We start from the raw sequence: 17987 nt of genomic DNA on the forward strand, positions 1-17987 counted from the left end.
CCCTGCATCAGAGGTGATTTTCTCGAAAGGGAAGCAAAAAGAATCAGGGGAAAAAAAAAATAGAAAGGAAAAAATCCCGCAGTGTGGCTGTACGTGCAAACACCCCCGCACAAGCACAGCCGCACACACCGGCATTTCACCGCAATTCCGCCGTGAATCCCCTGAAACCCCTAAAGAAAGAAAGAACCATCAAATAACCCAACGAGCAAAGGGCAGAAAGTTGTGCGGGTGCCTGCGGGGGGAGAGAGGGAGGGCTGCACACCAGTTGATTTTGCATCTTCCCTTGTGCCTTCGCCTGCTTTTTGCTTTAAATGTATTTTCTGCAACAGAGAATTGGACATTAGGAAAAAAATTAATCACCAAAAGGGTTATCAAGCACTGGAAGGAGCTGCCCGGGGGGGTGGTGGAGCCCCCATCCTTGGAGGTGTTTAAAAGACGGGTGGATGAAGTGCTCAGGGGTGTGATTTAGGAGTGGACAGGTACGGTTGGGCTTGATGATATCTCAAAAGGTCTTTTCCAACCTAAGGATTCTGTGATTCAATGAATAAACAGGTAACGCAGCAAGCGGAGGGGACGGGCGAACTGGAAAGGATGCGGTGTCTGTTTGCTTCCCTTTCTTTTCTCCATCTCCCTCCCTGGAAGTTTCTCCGCCGCACGAAATAAGGAGAGAAACCGAAATAAAAGGTTGGGGAAAGAGAAAAACCGGAGCCACAGCTCGCGCTTTGCTGGTATTTTCTCTCCCTTTTTTTATGCGAATTTATGGTATTTTCTCCCTTTTACGCTCGGGCGCTGTTATCGCTCCTCGCTGAAACCGCGGGCATCGATTTCACGAGTGGATTTCGACCGATTTTTGAGTCTATTTCCAAGGCTCGGGGGGGAGGGGGGGGCAGAACTGGGGCGATGGGTGGTTGGGATGTGATTTTTTTTTTTTTAAATTTGGTTTTTTTTTTTTTTTTTGGAAACTGCTGAAAAAGGTCTCCGAAGGAGTTGGCTGCTAAATTAAATGGGGGGGGGGGGGGGGGAAAGAAAGCCCTAAAAAAGAGTGTCAGGCATGCGCAATGCGCGGATGCCATATTGGAATCGGGCGCAGGGAGCGATCGGCTCCGCGCAGCGCAGCGCAACGCGGGGGCTCGGGAAAAAAAGGGGAAAACACCCCTAAAAAAGCCAAACTCACCCAGGTAAGGCACCGCGCCCGGCAGTTCTCCCTCCCTACTGCCATCTCCCTTCATTTTATTTATTGGATTGGGTGGAAAGAGTCGCTTTTCTCCTTGCAAGGTTTATGAAAAAGCTTTTTCGTCGAAAACATAGCAGAAAAAAGAGATGTGTGGGGTTTTATTTTATTTTTTTTATTTTATTTTTTTTTTTTGCCTTGCTAACAAAGGGGAAAAACCAGGTTGGAGTTGTCGGGAAGTGTTGTGGCGGTCGGGGCAGGGTCCCCCCCGCGGGAGATGCTGCTCCCGGCGCTGCATCCCGGGCAGGGCTCGGCGAGTTCTCACGGGCAGGGTTTGCCGTGCCCCTGAATTAACTGCAGGCGGGCAGGGGTTTTCTTTTTATCAGCCTGTCGCGGTTAGATGCTTTCATTTCTTCCCCCACCTTTTTGCTCTGTTTTTCTCTCTCTGTTGTTCCCCCCCCCCGCCCCCCCTTCTTTAAGTAACGCCTATCGTTTTGCTGCTTTCCTGGTATCAAATGTTCCTGCGACCCTCCTTTCAGATTTCCCAGGAAAGAGTTATTTTGGGTGTGCGGGTGGGTTTCTTCTGAAGCGGGAGGGAAGAAGGGAGAAAGGAAAAAAAAAAAAAAAACCAACTAGGGGAAGAAAAGAAAAGAAAGCGATCAGCTGTGCCAAAATGTGCAGCCCCTGATCTCTGCATATTTTCCCGTAGCGCTCCCGAACTGCGGTAAATGAATATTTATAACGCTTGTCAGTTCAACATGGCGGGTTAAGGTGTCTTTAAAAAAAACTGGAAATAAACATTTTGGAGAGGAGGGAAAGAGGAAAGGCGAGGTGCCACACGTTTGGTTAAACTCTCTTTTGTTGCTCGGAGGTGAATTAAAGGCGAAGGGAAGGGGATGGGTTCCGTCCTCGGGGTCCCCCCCCTGCTCCCCGCAGGACTCACTCACTGGTGGGCAGAGTAGAAGGCATTTGTGTGTGTGTGATGGGAAGAAAGGGCACGAGGACTTGGGAGCCCGATTTGCCTTTGAATGCCAAAATTTCAGAAAGGGGGGAAAGCAAACGCTGAGAGACACAGGGATGGTTTATTTTGCGTTAACGTTAGGCATGTCCTGTTGACGAGATGTCCTGTTGGAGCTGTCAAACCTTTCCCTGCTTTCCTCGGCTCGGGGATGTGTTGTTTTTTTCTTTCCCCATACCCCGTTTTTTAGCCAAAACGCTCGGAAATTGCTCCGCGTGGAAATCGGGGCTGAAAAAACCAACCGATTTTCGTACCGCAACGAGCGTCTCTTTTGCAGAGACACCCTAAAAAGCCAACGACAGCGGAGACGGCGAATCGCAGCTTTTGCAAAGCGAGCAAATGAGAGTTCGCGAGGAGTTTGCAAGGAGTTGTTTGTGCCCTTTGCAGCTGCAAATGTGTTTTCCAGGGGAATGGAGGAGCGAGGCAGCCTCAAAGGCAGGAGAAACTTCTTGTTCCCGTGCGAGGAGCATTTCATTGCTGCTGTTCTGGGATTGTTTCGCCGTGGTTGCAAAATGTTAACTTCGGAGCATCTGTGTTTTGTAGCTATGGGAGGTGATGGGAAGCTTCAGCATCACAGGCTGGCAGCGCTGGGGGTGGATGAGCCAGGATCCGGGAGGATGGATCCTGGGGGGAAAAGAGCTGATTTGCCTGCCCATTTCCCTGCATCTCTTGGAGATGCTCTCCAGAAACCCACCATGCTTTCATTTAGGAGGAGGGGTTAAAGGTGCTGTTTGCGTGCTTTGTCACACAGGTTGAAGTTTCTCCTTCTAAAAGGGCTCTGCTCCATCTCCCTACTCCATTTTCCTGCCCCCCCTCCCCCCCCAACCCCTTCTTCCTCTCCAGTCCCTGCCAAGACCAAGCTTTGCCAGCTAACTCACACAGGATATGGTGGCAGGGAGGGGGACAGAGGAGAAGACTGAGAAGATTGTGATTTCTTACCAAAATAGTCGAAAACAGCTTTAATTTTAAGCAGAGTGGCTTGGGAGGCAGCTGTCAAACAGTGATGGGACTTGGGTGGCCAAACGCAAGAGCTACGGTGGAGGTAGTGTCAGCCTGTGGAGTTTTCTGTGGGGTTGGAAGGGACAGAGCCCTTGCAAAATGAAAGCAGTATCCCCTGTGCATCTCTCTATTGCCAAGTTTGCTGCCCCTTGGACAGGACAGGTTTTAAAATCAGCTTGCGCTTCTGGTGATCCTTGGGGATGCGTAGCAGAGAGACCTGGTGTCTGAGCAGAAAAGCAGCTTCTCCTGGTTGCGTGCTGCGGTTGTGGTGATGGAGAGGGTACAAAGGACCTCTGTACCTGTCCCTCCCCTCTTCCCTCACTTCGCTTTTTTTTCTTTGCCTTGGAGGGATCTGCTTAAAAATGGAAAAAACCAGCCTAAAATGGTTCTTTCCTTGCAAACTGCACTTTCTGATGGGAACACCTCACTTTGCATCAGTATTACCTGTTCCACATTCCCCAGCCAAGATGGGGTGCTCCCCACACCCCGTGTCCTTGACTCTTTACCAGCCAGGGGACACCCGCATCAGCCAAAGGGAACCACTTTGCTCCCTCGTCTTTGCTCTGATTTCCCTTAAGGAGTGGGGTCCTGTCACTGCACGAGGTGTGTGGACACTCCTACTGCTGCACCAGTGAAGGTGCTTTAGGTTTAGCTCTGCTCACACCCTACAGACCTCCTCTGAGGACTTTTTTTCCTGCAGTGCTGGGGATTGCTGCCCAGAATTTAGTGCAATTTGCTTTTCCTCCCAAGAACCCTTTAGGTACAAATAAATTTGATTTCCTTTGCTGGGGGCAAAGGAGGAGAAGGCGCAGCAGGTTTTCTCTCAGGGTGGATTGCCTGTATGAGTAGGGATGCAAGCGGCTTTTTTTTCTCTCCAACAGATTATTTATGGAAGGGAAAAAGTATTCTCACAAGTCTAATAACTTCAGTGCTTATAAAGGATTAGGTCCTAATAACTCCTCTGATAAGATGGAGGCTCAGTGTAATCTGTTACTAAGTGAAATCTAAAAGCTATTTAAATAGATACTGCGAAGAGCTATCAAGAGACTAGTACATCGCAAACAACATGGAGATACCTTTTAACTGATTTTAGGGAGTGCAGGGGTAGTGGAATGGTAGTTGCATCACAAGCAAGACAGTATAATTTCATTTATATATTGAGAAAACATTTACAAATATTCAATATATGTTTTAAGGATGTTGCAGAGGTGGAGTGTGTTTCACACAGATGTGAGAACGTCTGTAGAGAACAGTATATAGCTATATATATTTATATCACTATGAATGATAATTGGCTGGACAAACAGTTGATGCTTTAATGGAGCATTTATTAAAAGTTTATGGTAGTGGTACTAGAAATAGAATAAACACTGCAACTGTCAGCTGTTTGGGGATGCTTTTCCCCCCACCCTTGACTTGTGCTACTGGCCTATTACATACATATATGTATTTGGAGTCACTGTTTCTGGCTGTTTTGCAGCCCTGAGGTTGCTGGCCTGATAATAATGAGAGCATCAGTGAGGGGATGTGACATTACCTTGAAGGATGTGATAGAGAAGGTGCTTTCTTGTTTCTTTAAGGACTTTTTGTGGGTGTGTGATAAAGACTTTTTGTGGAAGGATGTGATGGAGAAGGTGCTGTCTTATTTCTTTAAGGACTTTTTGTTGGTGTGTGATAAGAGGAGGTGTGGAGAGAAGGGTATGGAGAGGGGGTTCTCAAGAGTGGTGGGTGAAGGAGGTGACTATGTCCAAGTAACTAAGTAAAGGAGCTGTGGAAAGGCCCCAAACCTGGGACAAGTAGCCAGAACATGAAGCAGTGGAGCCAGAGGAGTGTTTCTGGAGGTGCACAGAGAAAATTAATGTGGCGACCACAGGGCCCACGTTTTAGAGGATCTGAAGGCAGTGGAGATGTCAGAGGTATTTTATTACGGTGAATACTGGTACAGACTATATCAGCTGCTGCAACAGGTTCCTCCGTGCTGAAAATGAAATGCAGTCGCTGTTGTTAATAGCGATGCTATTTGAAATTACTGAGTTTGTTCAGTCATCATAATGTGCTGGTCCCTGGGAATGGTTGTTTTTCTAGGATTAGAGTAGCTGATGGAACCTTGTCAATATTTAAATCTTGTGATTTGAAACTGTCGATCTTTGCACAAGAGTCATCTCTGATGAAACCAGTCAAATCCATCCTACGGGTTTTCTGCCAGAAGACTCCTCTTTATATTTTCTGTGTTTCAGGTATGACTCCTACAGTGATTAAAAGTGTTTGGGTTTGCAGGGGAATGCAGAAAGATGAGCAAAGACTCTGTCACTGACATTTTAAATAACTCCTTAAAGAGTTTATTTTGAGATTGGCCTTTTGCATGACTTAACCAAAGCATTCTTGAGAGGGCTGGTTTGGAAAATGTGTTCACAGTTACTCCATTTTTATGAATCAGAAGCATTTGCTCAAAAATTAAATAGTAATAAAAAGAAAGGATAAAAACCCCAAGCAGTTCTTGACAGCTGACCGAGAGATCGTTTCTAAGTAGGTGTGAGTCCTAAAAATGGTATTTGCAGAATCCTTGCTATTTTTACTGTCACTGATGATTCTTGCTTTCGTGATTAATACTCTTAACATAACTGGGTGACTTGTGCAAGGGAGTACTGTTTTCTTGAGTAAAGTCCTGAAACCCAGTTTTTATTTAGTGGAAAGTTTTGCGGTTATTTGCTTGGCCAGGAAGATTAATTCCCTCCACTAAAATCTAGGAGGTGACATTATCTTTGCTCCTGCAGCATAGGAGATCAGATGATTATTGAGCATCCTTAGACTTAACTAAAGAGCAGCTAAGTCCCTTGCCTGGACTAGTGGGTGGAAAACAGTAGCTTTCTTGGATGTATTAGAAGTGTCCCTTTAAAGATAGGACAAGAAAAAGATGTATTTAATTGTTTCTTGGAAGGTGTTTTGGGTAAGGTGCAGGTGTAAGACCAGACTCCACAATGCACCATTGTATGGGTGATGGTGGGGGATTAAACTTGAATGTCCTGGAGCAGCCCACCTGTTCACCATGGCATCTCTTTAGAGGCCACTTGTAGAATGAAAGAGAATCCAGTTTGCTTTTTTTCTTAGAGAAATCTGGTGGAATTGGCCCTGTAAATGTGACTTGCAGGACTCTTGAATTAAAATCTGTTGTGGAATTTAGTTCTGGATAGACCTTGGCAGGGGTCTGCTGGCTGCCCTCACATGCCCTTGGGAAAGGGAAGGGTCCACCTCTTCCTGCTGTTGTTTCTTTTTTTTTTCCCTTTGGCAAATCCTGCCAGTCAGTGAAGCTGCTTCTGGATGTAAAGTGCTGAGAGAGATCTAAGTGTGTGTAGGACTAAGCTCAAATGCTGATCAGCTGTGCTGTTTAAAATGAACCAAACAGTGCCAAGACCTAAAATTTCATTTTTCCTGAAAAGTGTTGGAATCAGATGGCAGATGTTTCCTGGTTTTCAGGTTGCATCTTGTATGTTTTTTGGAAAATGGCTCTGCCTGCTGCAAAGCACGGCGAGATCGAAGGCAGAACTGATAGCCCTGGGCGATGAGAGTTTTGACTGATGAGGAACATCTGAATTGGGCCCTAAATTAGGTCCATGAAAACAGCGTTTTGCGTTTCTCGCTGGATGACTTCTGTTGCTTGGCTGTTCAGGCGGTCTGACTGTTCGTATTTTTTCAATCCACGTGGCTGGTGTTTGGAGATGATAAGCATCAGATGAGATGTTTCAGCAGCTGTGAGTGTGAGTTACCCACCTAAAAAGCTTCCTCGTTTCAGCTCTATTTCAAACATGGAGATGTGAGAACACAGGATGTTGCAGATGGTTGATGTTGCTGCCATACTTCTTCCCTGCAGTTTTTTTGTCTATTGTAGAGGGCGTTAGTGATGTTGGTTTGGTCGTCTTCGTGGCCCTGATTTGGCTGAGAGCTTTAGAAGATGCTTAGTCTTAAATATGCCATATTCCCAAAGTGGTTGGTGTACGTTTGGTTGTTACCATGGGTAGAAGTGCTTTACTAAAGAAGAGCTTCATCATAGAAATAGCCTTTTGGATCACAGAGAAGGTGACAGCCACCTGATAGGTGACAGAGCAGCTAGAAATGGGACAGGTTAGTATCAGGAGACCTCCCCCTCCCTGGCCTGGCAACTTACGCTGACATTTATATCTATGCAAAGAGGATGTAAAATATCAGTGCTGTGACAGGAGGGGATTTTAGAGCTGCTTGGGATGAGCATCAGTAATGCAAGCGCAGGGCAGAGGCACCTGCTTGCCTTGCCTGGCTGTTCGTGGCAGCGCTGGGGAATAGTTTGGGGCTGGATTCTGTTGTCGGCATCCAAATCTGGGAGGTTCCCCCAGCCAGCTGAAAGGAGTATTGAGGACAGGATCGTACCATGCACATGTGCTGTGTGGGATGCTTCAGATAGGAACATCCAGGGTTAGCAGGGGCGATGGCAGGGGTAGAGGTGTGGCAGCAATTCCTTATCACTCTTTGTTATAGAACATCCAGCTCGATTGAGAGAAGGGAAATGTAATGAAAAAGTGCTTTTAATTACAGAGGTTTGATCTAGTTCTCAGCGATGTCTATGACAGAGGTTTGCTTGTAAGTCGCTCTCTGGGTCCTTAGGCTATATTTACACACAGGGCAGCTAAAAGTGGAATGTGTACCTAAGTCAGACATCTGTGTGCTTGCATGTCATTCATCTCTCTCTCTGTTCCCCTTTTTTTTTTCCCTTTTTTTTTTTTCCCCTTTCCTAATACTGCAAGGCTTTTCACTGTAAACAAGTTAGTTTCTCTAATTAGGTTTATTTTACTTTCCCTTGTCTTAGTTTACTGCTCTTTATCTCTGTGTGTATCCTTGACTCTGTGGTGTGATCAGAAAATTGTCTTGTGCAGCAGATCTGTCTCTGCCGGCGTAAGAAGCGTGAGGCATTCAGCAACCAGTGTGAGGAGAGAGGAGAGCAAGGACCTGCTGAGATACAGAGGGCTGTTACCACTTTGCATTATCCCTTTTCCACCCAGTGTCTTCAGAGAAGTTTGCTTGCTGTCCTTCTTCCCCTTTGGGATGGACAATCCAGACCCTCCCTGCTCTGATGGTTCCTCTAATTTCTCTTTTTTGCATGTTCTCCCTCAAGGCTTAGTAATTTATTTCCTGTGCTGGTGCACAAATAATACCAATGCTTGACTTCAAGAGCAGAAAGAGCAGTCCTGTTGACTGTCGGGAACAGGAGGGCTGGAAGGGACCTTCATGGTACAGACCATCTGTTACTCCAGGGCAGGATTAGCTATACCAAGATCTGCTTCTGGACAGATCATCATCCTAACTCCGTTAGAAATGGAGTCCGTGTGCCCTTGCCACCACGTATTCTGCTTCTTCACCAGATTCATATAATCATAGTATAATTTGGGTTGGAAGAGAACTTGAAGATCAACCAGTTCCAACCCCCCTGCCATGGGCAGGGACACTGTCCACTGGATCAGGTTGCTCAAAGCGTCATCCATCCTGTCTTGAACGCTTCCAGGGATGGGGCGTCCACAGCTTCTCTGATCAACCTGTTCTAGTGCCTTACCATCCTAACAGTAAAAAATTTCTTCCCAATATTTAGTGTAAATCTCCCCTCTTCCAGCTTAAAACCGTTCCCCTCATCCTATCCCTGCACTTCCTGATAAAGAGCCCCTCCCCAGCTTTCCTGTAGGCCCTCTCTTAAGTACTGGGAGGCTGCAATAAGGTCTTCCTGCAGCCTTCTCTTCTCTAGGCTGAACAACCCAAACTCTCTCAGCCTGTCATTCATTATATGTTAACTATTTTCTTTCTCATGCCCAAATCAAATGCCCCCTCCTGCAGTTTAAACCCAGGCCTTCCTGTTTGATCCACCAAGAACATGGAATACAGATTAAACTCTTTTCTCCATTCATCTGTCTTTTATATATTTGTATATTGTGAACGTAGCTAGTTCTCCAGATTAGATGGGATTTGTTTCTTCCACCCCAGAGTACATCTGAAGCCACGCAGCCCTGTTCAAAGCAGTAATTTGCCCCTAATGAAATCCTGTGGGGAGTTCAATATGAAAGAGAAATTGTCACTTGATGTAAGTGAAAACATTTGGTCAGGGAAGCTCTCAAATAAATAACAATAATAAAAAAAAAACAAGACAGGAATTTAGAAGAAGTGATCCTCAAAAGGTTTCCAACTGGTACTTTGTCTCAGAAGAGGGGCAGGCTCTTTCTCTAGGAGGTGAAAGCTGTTCCTTGATGAGTTCAATAGCCCTTCCAAATGAACCTCCGTTTGCTTTGTGCAGATGCTCAGGGGGTATAACTATTGTGGCAGGCTGCCACTAGCAATCCTGCATGAGGTATGGTTTTATTTAGGGACCTCTGTCTGGAGGAGCAGACTTTCTTCTCAACAACAGTGTTACTCGTGGGCATCCTCGTGTTAAATGCAGTGGGATGATTTGCAGCATTGCCTGTGAAGTAGCTTTTTTGGGGAAATTTTGACCGCATTTGTTGCCTTACATTGCCTACATGCTTTTGGAGGTGATCTCTCAGTCTTGAAGAAGGTCACCTGCATTGGTTACCTCACCTCCTGGAGTACATTGAGGATAATTTCTTAGTCCAGCTGATAGAGACCCCCACCCAAAGAGATGCAATACTGGACCTTACGGTCACCAATACAAGCGAACTCATCAGTGACGTTAGGATCGGAGGCAGCCTGGGCTGAAGTGATCATGCACTGGTGGAATTCAAGGTCCGGAGGGATATGGGACAGGTGAGGAGTATAGTCAGGACACTAAATTTCAGGAAAGCAGACTTGCAGCTCCTCAAGGAATTACTCGGTAGGACCCTCTGGGACATGGTCCTCTGAGACAGTGGAACAGAGCTGGAAAACATTTAAGGATGCTTTCCATAAAGTGCAAGAGCGCGCAGTCTCCATATGTAGAAAATTGGGCAGGAAAGGGAGGAGACCGGCATAGCTGAGTTGAGACATGCTGGTTAAAGTAAAAAAGAACAGGGAACTGCACAGGCAGTGCAAGCAGGGACAGGGAACCTGGGACGTGTATAGAGACGCTGCCTGGTTGTGTAGGGATGAAGTGGGGAAGGCCAAGGCACAGCTGGAGCTGAACTTGGCAAGGGAGGTAAAGACTGATAAGAAGGGCTTTTACAGGTATGTCAATGGAAAGAGGAAGGTCAAAGATAACCTACCTCCACTGATAGTTGGAAATGGGGATCACCTATGAACAGATGAGGAGAAGGCTGAGGTACTTAACAACCTTTTTGGCTCAGTCTTCACTAATAACTGCTCTTCTCGCCCCTCCTGGGTCACAAGACAGCAAGATGGTGATCAGGGGGTAGACCCCCTCCCACAGTAGAGGAGGATCAGGTTTGTGACCACCTGAGGAACCTGAACACATACAAGTCTTACAACAGGAAAGGGAAAAAAAGCTGTTGGAACGGGTCCAGAGGAGGCTATGAATATGATCAGAGGACTGGAGCACCTTCACTACGAGGACAGGCTGAGAGAGTTGGGCTTGTTCAGGCTGGAGAAGAGAAGGCTCAGAGGAGATCTTTTAGCAACCTTCCAGTACCTGAAGGAGGCCTATAGGAAAGCTGGAGAGGGGCTATTCATAAAGGCTTGTGGGGATAGGATGAGGGGGAACGGGTATAAACTGGAGAGGGGCAGATTTAGACTGGACATTAGGAAGAGATCTCTCACTATGAGAGTGGTGAGACACTGGCACGGGTTGCCCAGGAGGTTGTGGCTGCCCTATCTGTGGAGGTGTTCAAGCCCAGGTTGGATGAGGCCTTGGGCAGCCTGATCCAGTGGGATGTCCCTGCCCATGGCAGGGGGGTTGGAACTAGATAATGTTTAAAGACCTTTCCAATCCTAACTGTTCTGTGATTCTGTGATTAAAGGAAGGAATAGAGATCCAGACTTCCAGACCTAGAAGGAACACTATTGACTTGACTTGAGCTATAAAAATCAGAGATTGGCTGTGTTGTTATTTTCAGTGTAGTTATCCGGAAAGCTGATCTTAGTGTTTGCTGGGGCCAGGATCCACTGAGACATGGGTAGCTCCAGGCTAGAAGGCAATGGAGGCAACCAGAAGGGCTGCAGGAGCACAGTGTTGGATCAGACTCTCTCGATGAAGAGCAGAGTCCCAAAAGGAAAAGGAAATGCTCTGGAGAAGAGTGCTTGAGGGTGGGCAGGATATCAGCTTGGTATTTTTTGCCTTGACTCGCAGGTGATGCCTGGTCTTATATTGTGTCCTATTGGAGAGACAATACCTTAATGGGTCACCTGAGAAGGGAGAGAAAAGTTCAAGATCAGCCTTGTGGCAGCCAACTCTTGTGCGTCCTAGGTTTGGTGCCATGGGGCTGAGTTCCTGTTCACGCTGCTCCACAGACAGGGCCAGTACCATATGGCATCTGGGCACCTCACTTCTTCAGTTTGTATGCTGGTAAATTTGGGTGTCTGAAACTTCAGCAGGTGCTGTGCAAGTACAGGCACCTCCTGAAGACTGCTTCTCTCCTCTGAACTTTGAGTGTGTGACTTAGACCACACAAATCGTCCTTTCTCTTGGTTAGCTGCAAATAATGGACTGGATGAGGCAAATGCCACCTGAGATGGGTAGGATTGGTAGGCATGGTTTCTTGTAGTGCTGTTTCGCGAGGGCTGGCTCTACTGGAAAACCTCGAGGTGAAGTCAAGAATGGAGTCTGAAACCAAGGAATTTCCCCCCTTCCCTGCTCCCTTAAATGCATTTCATAATGTTTTTCTTTGCCTAGTGCACTGTCACCTGGAGCCTCTTTTGCTGTTGTTTACAAGCTGGCAATGTGGCTTGTGGCCCTTAATTTGGTTTCTGGTGGATAGATGTTTCTTCAGACTGATAGAGAAATTGGAGTACAGTGGTGTTCGCTGCTTGTTTAACGAGAGTGATTGCAGACCAGTTAGCGTGCAACTGTTAACAGTATGGCTGGGGACTCTGTTTGAAGTGTTAATTAGCAGAAAATAATAAGAAATGAGAAATTAATACCCTATGTCAGCTTTCTTTGCTGGTTAGTTATATCAACACCAAGACTGAGAGCTATCGTGAAGCCTGTGTTTGCATAAGAGCTTGGTCTCGTTGTTGCATAGTAGTGGGGAAATACTTAAACGCTTCCCTACCACAAAAGCTAAACTAGTCATTTCCAAAGTAAGAAGATAAACTGTAGCCTCTGCCAGATCGAGTCTTCTTGGGATGTGGATGCTCTTGACGTGGCATTTCAAAACCAAGAAGTTGTAGCTTAAGCAAAAATTGCATTAAAATAGAGTTAAACAAAAATGCTGATGACGTTGCTGAATCTCGCTGAGAGATTCTGCATTGCCCCCTTTTAATCAAAGTAGACCCAAGCCCAGCCCCAGATGTCACCACTGAGGATGGACCCCAGCAGTGCTGTAAGCACTTTGGATAGGTTCCTGCTGTTTTTCCCATCCCATTTTCAATTTCTCATAGCAAATTCCCTGACGTGGGAAAACAGGCTGTTCTCACAGATCTGGTGGCAGATTTGAGTCTTGACTGCATAAGAAACAACAAATACTGTTGTCATCTGATTGGACACATTCAGCTTTTTATCAGCTCATCATAGGAGCATCACAAGATTTAACTATGTTACCAAGAGTCTTATCATTCTTCTTGGTATTATTACCCCTGAGTTCTGTTAAAGGTGATCGATTTATTGTATTGTTTGAATTGATCTCCCTGTTTCTCTTCATCTTTTGATGTTTTTTTCAATAGACCTAGATTACCTTCCATCATTGTCTGGTCCTAGGCAAAAATTAAAACAGCTGAATCCACCCCAGGTTTAGCTTCAGCAGGCACCTCCCCTCTGCTCACATTTGACAAGCTTGATCTAAAATCTTGATACTTAACCAATTAATTATTAATGATATTTATGGAAGTATTCTCTACCAAAGGAGGTGTGTTTTTTGACTTTGAGTAGACTGATTGCTTCTAGTTTCGCAGTTAATTGAAACTTATTATACACTGGGGATAAGTGATACATATGTTCTGAGGTTAGGTACTCTCAAAATACTCATAGTGTGTAATACACTTAATTCATTAACTAGTCTCATGTCAACAAAGGGTAAAGATGAAGTGCTGTAGTGGCCATTGCAGTGGGGAAGTGATAATTATTATTTATGGAGAGCTAGAAGTATACTAAGCGCTTTGCGAAAAGACCAGCGAACATGATGCTCTCAATTGGTTTATTATCTCCTCTTTAAAAAGTATGTTTTCTCTGCATTAGCATGTTCTTTTATGGTGGGGAACATGAATTGCTGATGATCTAACTTAGCGCAACCAACCTTCAGTTGGGGGTTGCACCACTTGCCTTGATAATTTTCTTCTACCAGTGATGCTTTGTGAAACACCCATGGTTTTTAGCATGGTTTAATTGCAGTCACCACGATGCTATTGTGCTCCAGCAGACAGTTCCGCAGTGTGGATATCACGCTTAAACTTGATGTGCTTCTTGTCTTTCTCAGTTCCTCCTATAACTGTTTGTATATGGCCTTTTCCTCCTTACAGTTTTCATTGGAACAGCCTTAAAAACTGGGAACAAAAAAATCTACGACAGAGCACTCTCCCTCTTTCTATTTTATAACCACCATATCTGAGCTTTCTGAATATGCTCTCTGAGTAGTAAAAGTTGAAAAAAATCCCATAATATTTTTATAATCTTATTACCTCCTGCTTTGCCTGGCTTCTGGCAGTAAATTTTTTTCCTTCTTTTAGTCATGCTTCTTGCAGGGCATTTGAGGTCTGTGCTGCCAGCATAGTCCTCTCTGTCATGAAAGTCTTGGATTCATCCACTAATAGGGAAGACCAGTCTTCCACATTGTATAGTCTGGACACACCTGTCTTTGCTTTACCATATCTTGAATGAACATCTGGTTCCCTTTGTGCCTATAACCTGAGCTCTTGGTTTCTCTTTTCCAGTCCTCCTTTGACATCTCGTAATTCATCACCATCTCGGAGAGTTTTACTGCAAAGCTCACTCTGGAGTTCTTTTTAATCTACTCCTAAGGGTGTCTCTCTGGCTATTGCCTGTCTGGTGGCTTACTGTAGCTAGAAATATAGTTCTCATTTAGCCTGGTGTCTGTTTCAAGATCTAGTCAGTATGTATTCGCTTTCTCATATTATTTTTCATCTCTATGTATTTTTATTTCACACTGTATTTACTATGGTCATTCGCTCTAGAAGGATCTCCCCTGCCAACATAACCCGATCAACACCTGAGTTCATATTTGCCACCCTGCATGGTACTTACTGGTGCAGTTACCTTAGGTGAGTGTTCTTTCAAAAAAACAAGGGTATCCGCATTTTGCATGCAGAACTTTATTTTCTAGAGCTATTCCAGTCTCTCCCAAGTATTTTCACTTCAGTGTTCCCTCTGTTTCATTATCACAAATCTCCCCCTTTGGAATTTTAAATCTTTATGGAGTACCATATATCTCACATGGTGCTGCCATCAAAAAGTTGCAAGTCAAGGGCTGGACTACTCTTTTTTTTTTTTTTAACGTGGCTTTTGCCACCTTATGGGCTTATCCTTCCCTCTCTGTTGGTGGTACAGGGAGATGGACTGGACTTGGAGATACACCTGAGTAGTACGTTCAGTTGTGGAGTCCTCAGCACAGGAAGGACATGGATCTGATATCAGCTCCAGAGGAGGCTGCTAAGTTGATCAGAGGGCTGGAACACCTCTCATACGAGGACAGGCTGAGAGAATTTGGATTGTTCAGCCTGAAGAAGAAAAGACTCTGGGGAGACCTTATAGCGGCCTTCCAGTACTTAAGGGGGTGACAGGAAAGCTGGGAAAGGACTCTTTATCAGGGAGTGCAGGAATAGGGCAAGAAGGAATGGTTTAAAGCTGAAAGAGGGGAGATTTAAATTCATTATTAGGAAGAAATTCTTTAGTGTTGGGGTGGCGAGGCACTGGCACAGGTTGCCTGGAGAAGTTGTGGATGCTCCATCCCTGGATGCGTTCAAGACCGGTTTGGATGAGGCTTTGACCAGCCTGGTCTAGTGGAAGGTGGGGTTGGAACTGGGTGATCTTTAAGGCCCCTTCCAACCCAAACCATTCTGTGATTCTGTACAAACCTTGTGGATGCTGTTCATTACTGCGTTGTCTTCTCTGTTGTTGTTATTGCTGTATTGCTGTTATGATATTATTGCCACTAAGACCTTACGTTGTTGTTTCTCATCCAACTCGTAACTTCACCTTGGAGGAGAGAGCCGGATGGGTTGCAATCTATGTGGGATAACTTGAAAACCATTAGGAAAGGCTGAGAGGAAAGGGTTGGTGTAGGTAGAACAAATCACTCTTTTTCTTTGGTTTTTTTTTTGTTTGTTTGTTTTGTTTTTCTTTTAACTCGTCCTCTAGGTACTCCCTGCTGCAGGATGAATTAGGAAGGCAAGGCCTTTCCTCGTGAACCATGGAGACAAGGTCGTCATTCATCGCTACCATGCAAGAGACGCAACATCTCTCCCCAGAGAAGGGTCAGAGCCCGGCCAATGGCAACAGGGAGCAGTTTGATTCAGGTGAGCTCTCCTTCACACCGATGGGTTTTCCTCACTGTTACAGCTGATCACCGGTGGGGACAGCCATGTTGTCAGGTGAACGTTGGGGATGGTTGTACAGCTTGAAGACCTTTTTGTTTAGTCTTATGGATTAAACTGTGTCCCATGGTTGATGAGTTGGGAAATTTGAGTTTTTCTTCTTCTGAATCTCTTCTATAGTGTGTAGCAGCTATTCAAAATGTGAACAAAAAGTAATAGAAAACCTTTCCCAGGGCATCATGTTGTGTTCTTTCTGTTTCACTAACATTTTTTATTTTGTTGGAGTTTTGTGGTTAAAGAGAGGAAATCAACATTCAGAAATTACAGCATTTCTCCTTTGTTTTGATATTTCACCCCCATTTTCTCCAGATTTTTTTTTTTGAGTGCTTCAAGCGAGAGGGCTTCACAAACAATAGATCTGCCAGTGGAGAGCTGGTTGCATGTTGTTCTTGGGCTCGTGGGTATGACTGGATGCTCTGTAATGCTCTGGGGTGGACACCTGAAGGCGATGATTCACCGCTCTAATTTTGGGCATCATCATGGTAGATACAGAAGAGTAAGTGCTAGCTTCTGGTGATTTCTTCTGGAATTAGGTGCTTTAACTCCCATATCTGGTCTTAACAGGAAGAGACTGTATCTATTGTGAAGCTGCACATTGTGGGTAGGCCAAATCTACTTTCTTTCTGATTTCAAAATGAGAGACCTCTTGCACACCCTCTGCTGCCCATCACACCCTGGACTGAGTCAATCATCTCAGTGACCCAGCAGAAAGGTAATCCAGAAAAAAAAAGTCAGTACTTTTCTGCCAGCAATGTGTGTTGAACTGGCTGGAGGAAGAGGGAGGGCCAGAGCACGTGCTGGTGGGAATGAGACTTCTCCCAGTGGCATTGAATTGTTAATTTGGCTCAGCAATAACTTCATCATTGCTCTGTGTTTGCACAGGAGAGCTCAGCTGATGTACTTGTGGAAAACACTGAACTATCAGTCAGTTAATGTATACAATAAGGTTTGGTTTTGTGCTGTGGTCCTTGTATTGGTGCTCATATGCTTCAGTGCTTTTCCGGAGCTTGCTTCCATCTTTTAAGAGCTATTCTTGACAAAAGGATCCTGAGATGTAAATGGCAGAGGGAAGCGTGTACTTGCTTGTTTTCCTCCCAAAGGGCTGCCTAAAGTGTATTTCCATGGAAATAGATGCCCTCACCAGGGGTGAACCACTGATTCAACACTACTCAGATGTAACAGTAGCAATCTAGCGATGACTCTTCAAAAACTCTTCATACTTAGCCTTCAGTATCTTTTGTATCTTTTCTCTCCAGTGGTAGAAGGAAGGTGTACAGCAGTGTAAGACCACGTGAGTTAAACCATGAACAGTGGTCCTTGAGGTGACTTTGTAAACTTTTTAGGGTGAGTATGAGCTTTCTTGCACAGCCCCTTGAGGGATCTTCATGACTCTCCCAAGGCCATGCTGGGGGTTTGTGGTTGATTAGGTTACACGAGCCCCTGCTCCACCCCTCAGCTCCTGCTTGGTGGGCTCACTGCTTAAGCATATCAGTTCTCTGTTCACTGAAAAAGTCATGAAGGCATCTATGTGCTATAAATAAGATGGCTAAGCAGTTGTCAGTGAAGTCTGAGAAAAATCTGTGTTTCTGGAGCCACAAGTTTTGTGTCTTTTATCCTCTTTATTTCTCATAACCAAACACCCTAGGAGGCTGTTAACAGCTGGAACAGTTGCATTTTTGTAGTGTCAATGCCTGAGCACTTTAAAGCCATTGAGAGGCTCACAGATAATGACTTGTTGATTTTATTTGCCATCTTGGGCTTGTTTATACATCACCATATTGTAGGCGAGCCAGCCTCGACTCTTTTATTAAGAGAGAGCACTGAGCCTAAGTACCAATAATTGAAAAGGGAGTTGATATGTAGAATAGGCCTAATGCCAAATTTGTCATCTCACAGGGCGCTCTGTGAAATGCTGGCACCTGGGGGTTTGCAGCTCTCCAGCAGAGTCAAGACTTTGTTCTTGGAGTGCGTGACTTGAGGAGCGATGAACAGATCACCTTTGTGATAACTGCTTCTCGGCTGGGCACAATCTTTGTTGTATATTGAGAGACTTTACATTTTTCTATCTGCATTTTAATCAGGGAATCTCCAGGCAATTGAGTGAGATTGGCGAGGGGTGTCCTCAGCATTAAGGCT

At 45.2% G+C, this 17987-nt stretch overlaps 1 protein-coding gene across 4 annotated transcripts in view; it reads left to right on the plus strand.

Annotated features, from left to right (window-relative positions):
* The first annotated feature begins 402 nt into the window (after window positions 1–402).
* SFMBT2 (Scm like with four mbt domains 2) overlaps window positions 403–17987 on the plus strand; it is a 122229-nt gene continuing 104644 nt past the window's right edge. Inside the window, exons 1-2 of one of the 4 annotated variants that reach the window (XM_054055060.1) lie at window positions 403–479; window positions 15616–15773. In XM_054055060.1, the coding sequence (XP_053911035.1) occupies window positions 15668–15773 (106 nt within the window). In that variant the 5' untranslated portion in view covers window positions 403–479; window positions 15616–15667. Of the gene's footprint in view, window positions 480–635; window positions 729–1065; window positions 1179–14432; window positions 14520–15615; window positions 15774–17987 lie in introns of those variants that run through there. The other 3 variants (XM_054055043.1, XM_009568984.2, XM_054055051.1) reach the window with 3 other exon arrangements.

The sequence above is a fragment of the Cuculus canorus genome, chromosome 1, assembly GCF_017976375.1.
Source record: "Cuculus canorus isolate bCucCan1 chromosome 1, bCucCan1.pri, whole genome shotgun sequence".
Lineage (NCBI taxonomy): Eukaryota > Metazoa > Chordata > Aves > Cuculiformes > Cuculidae > Cuculus > Cuculus canorus.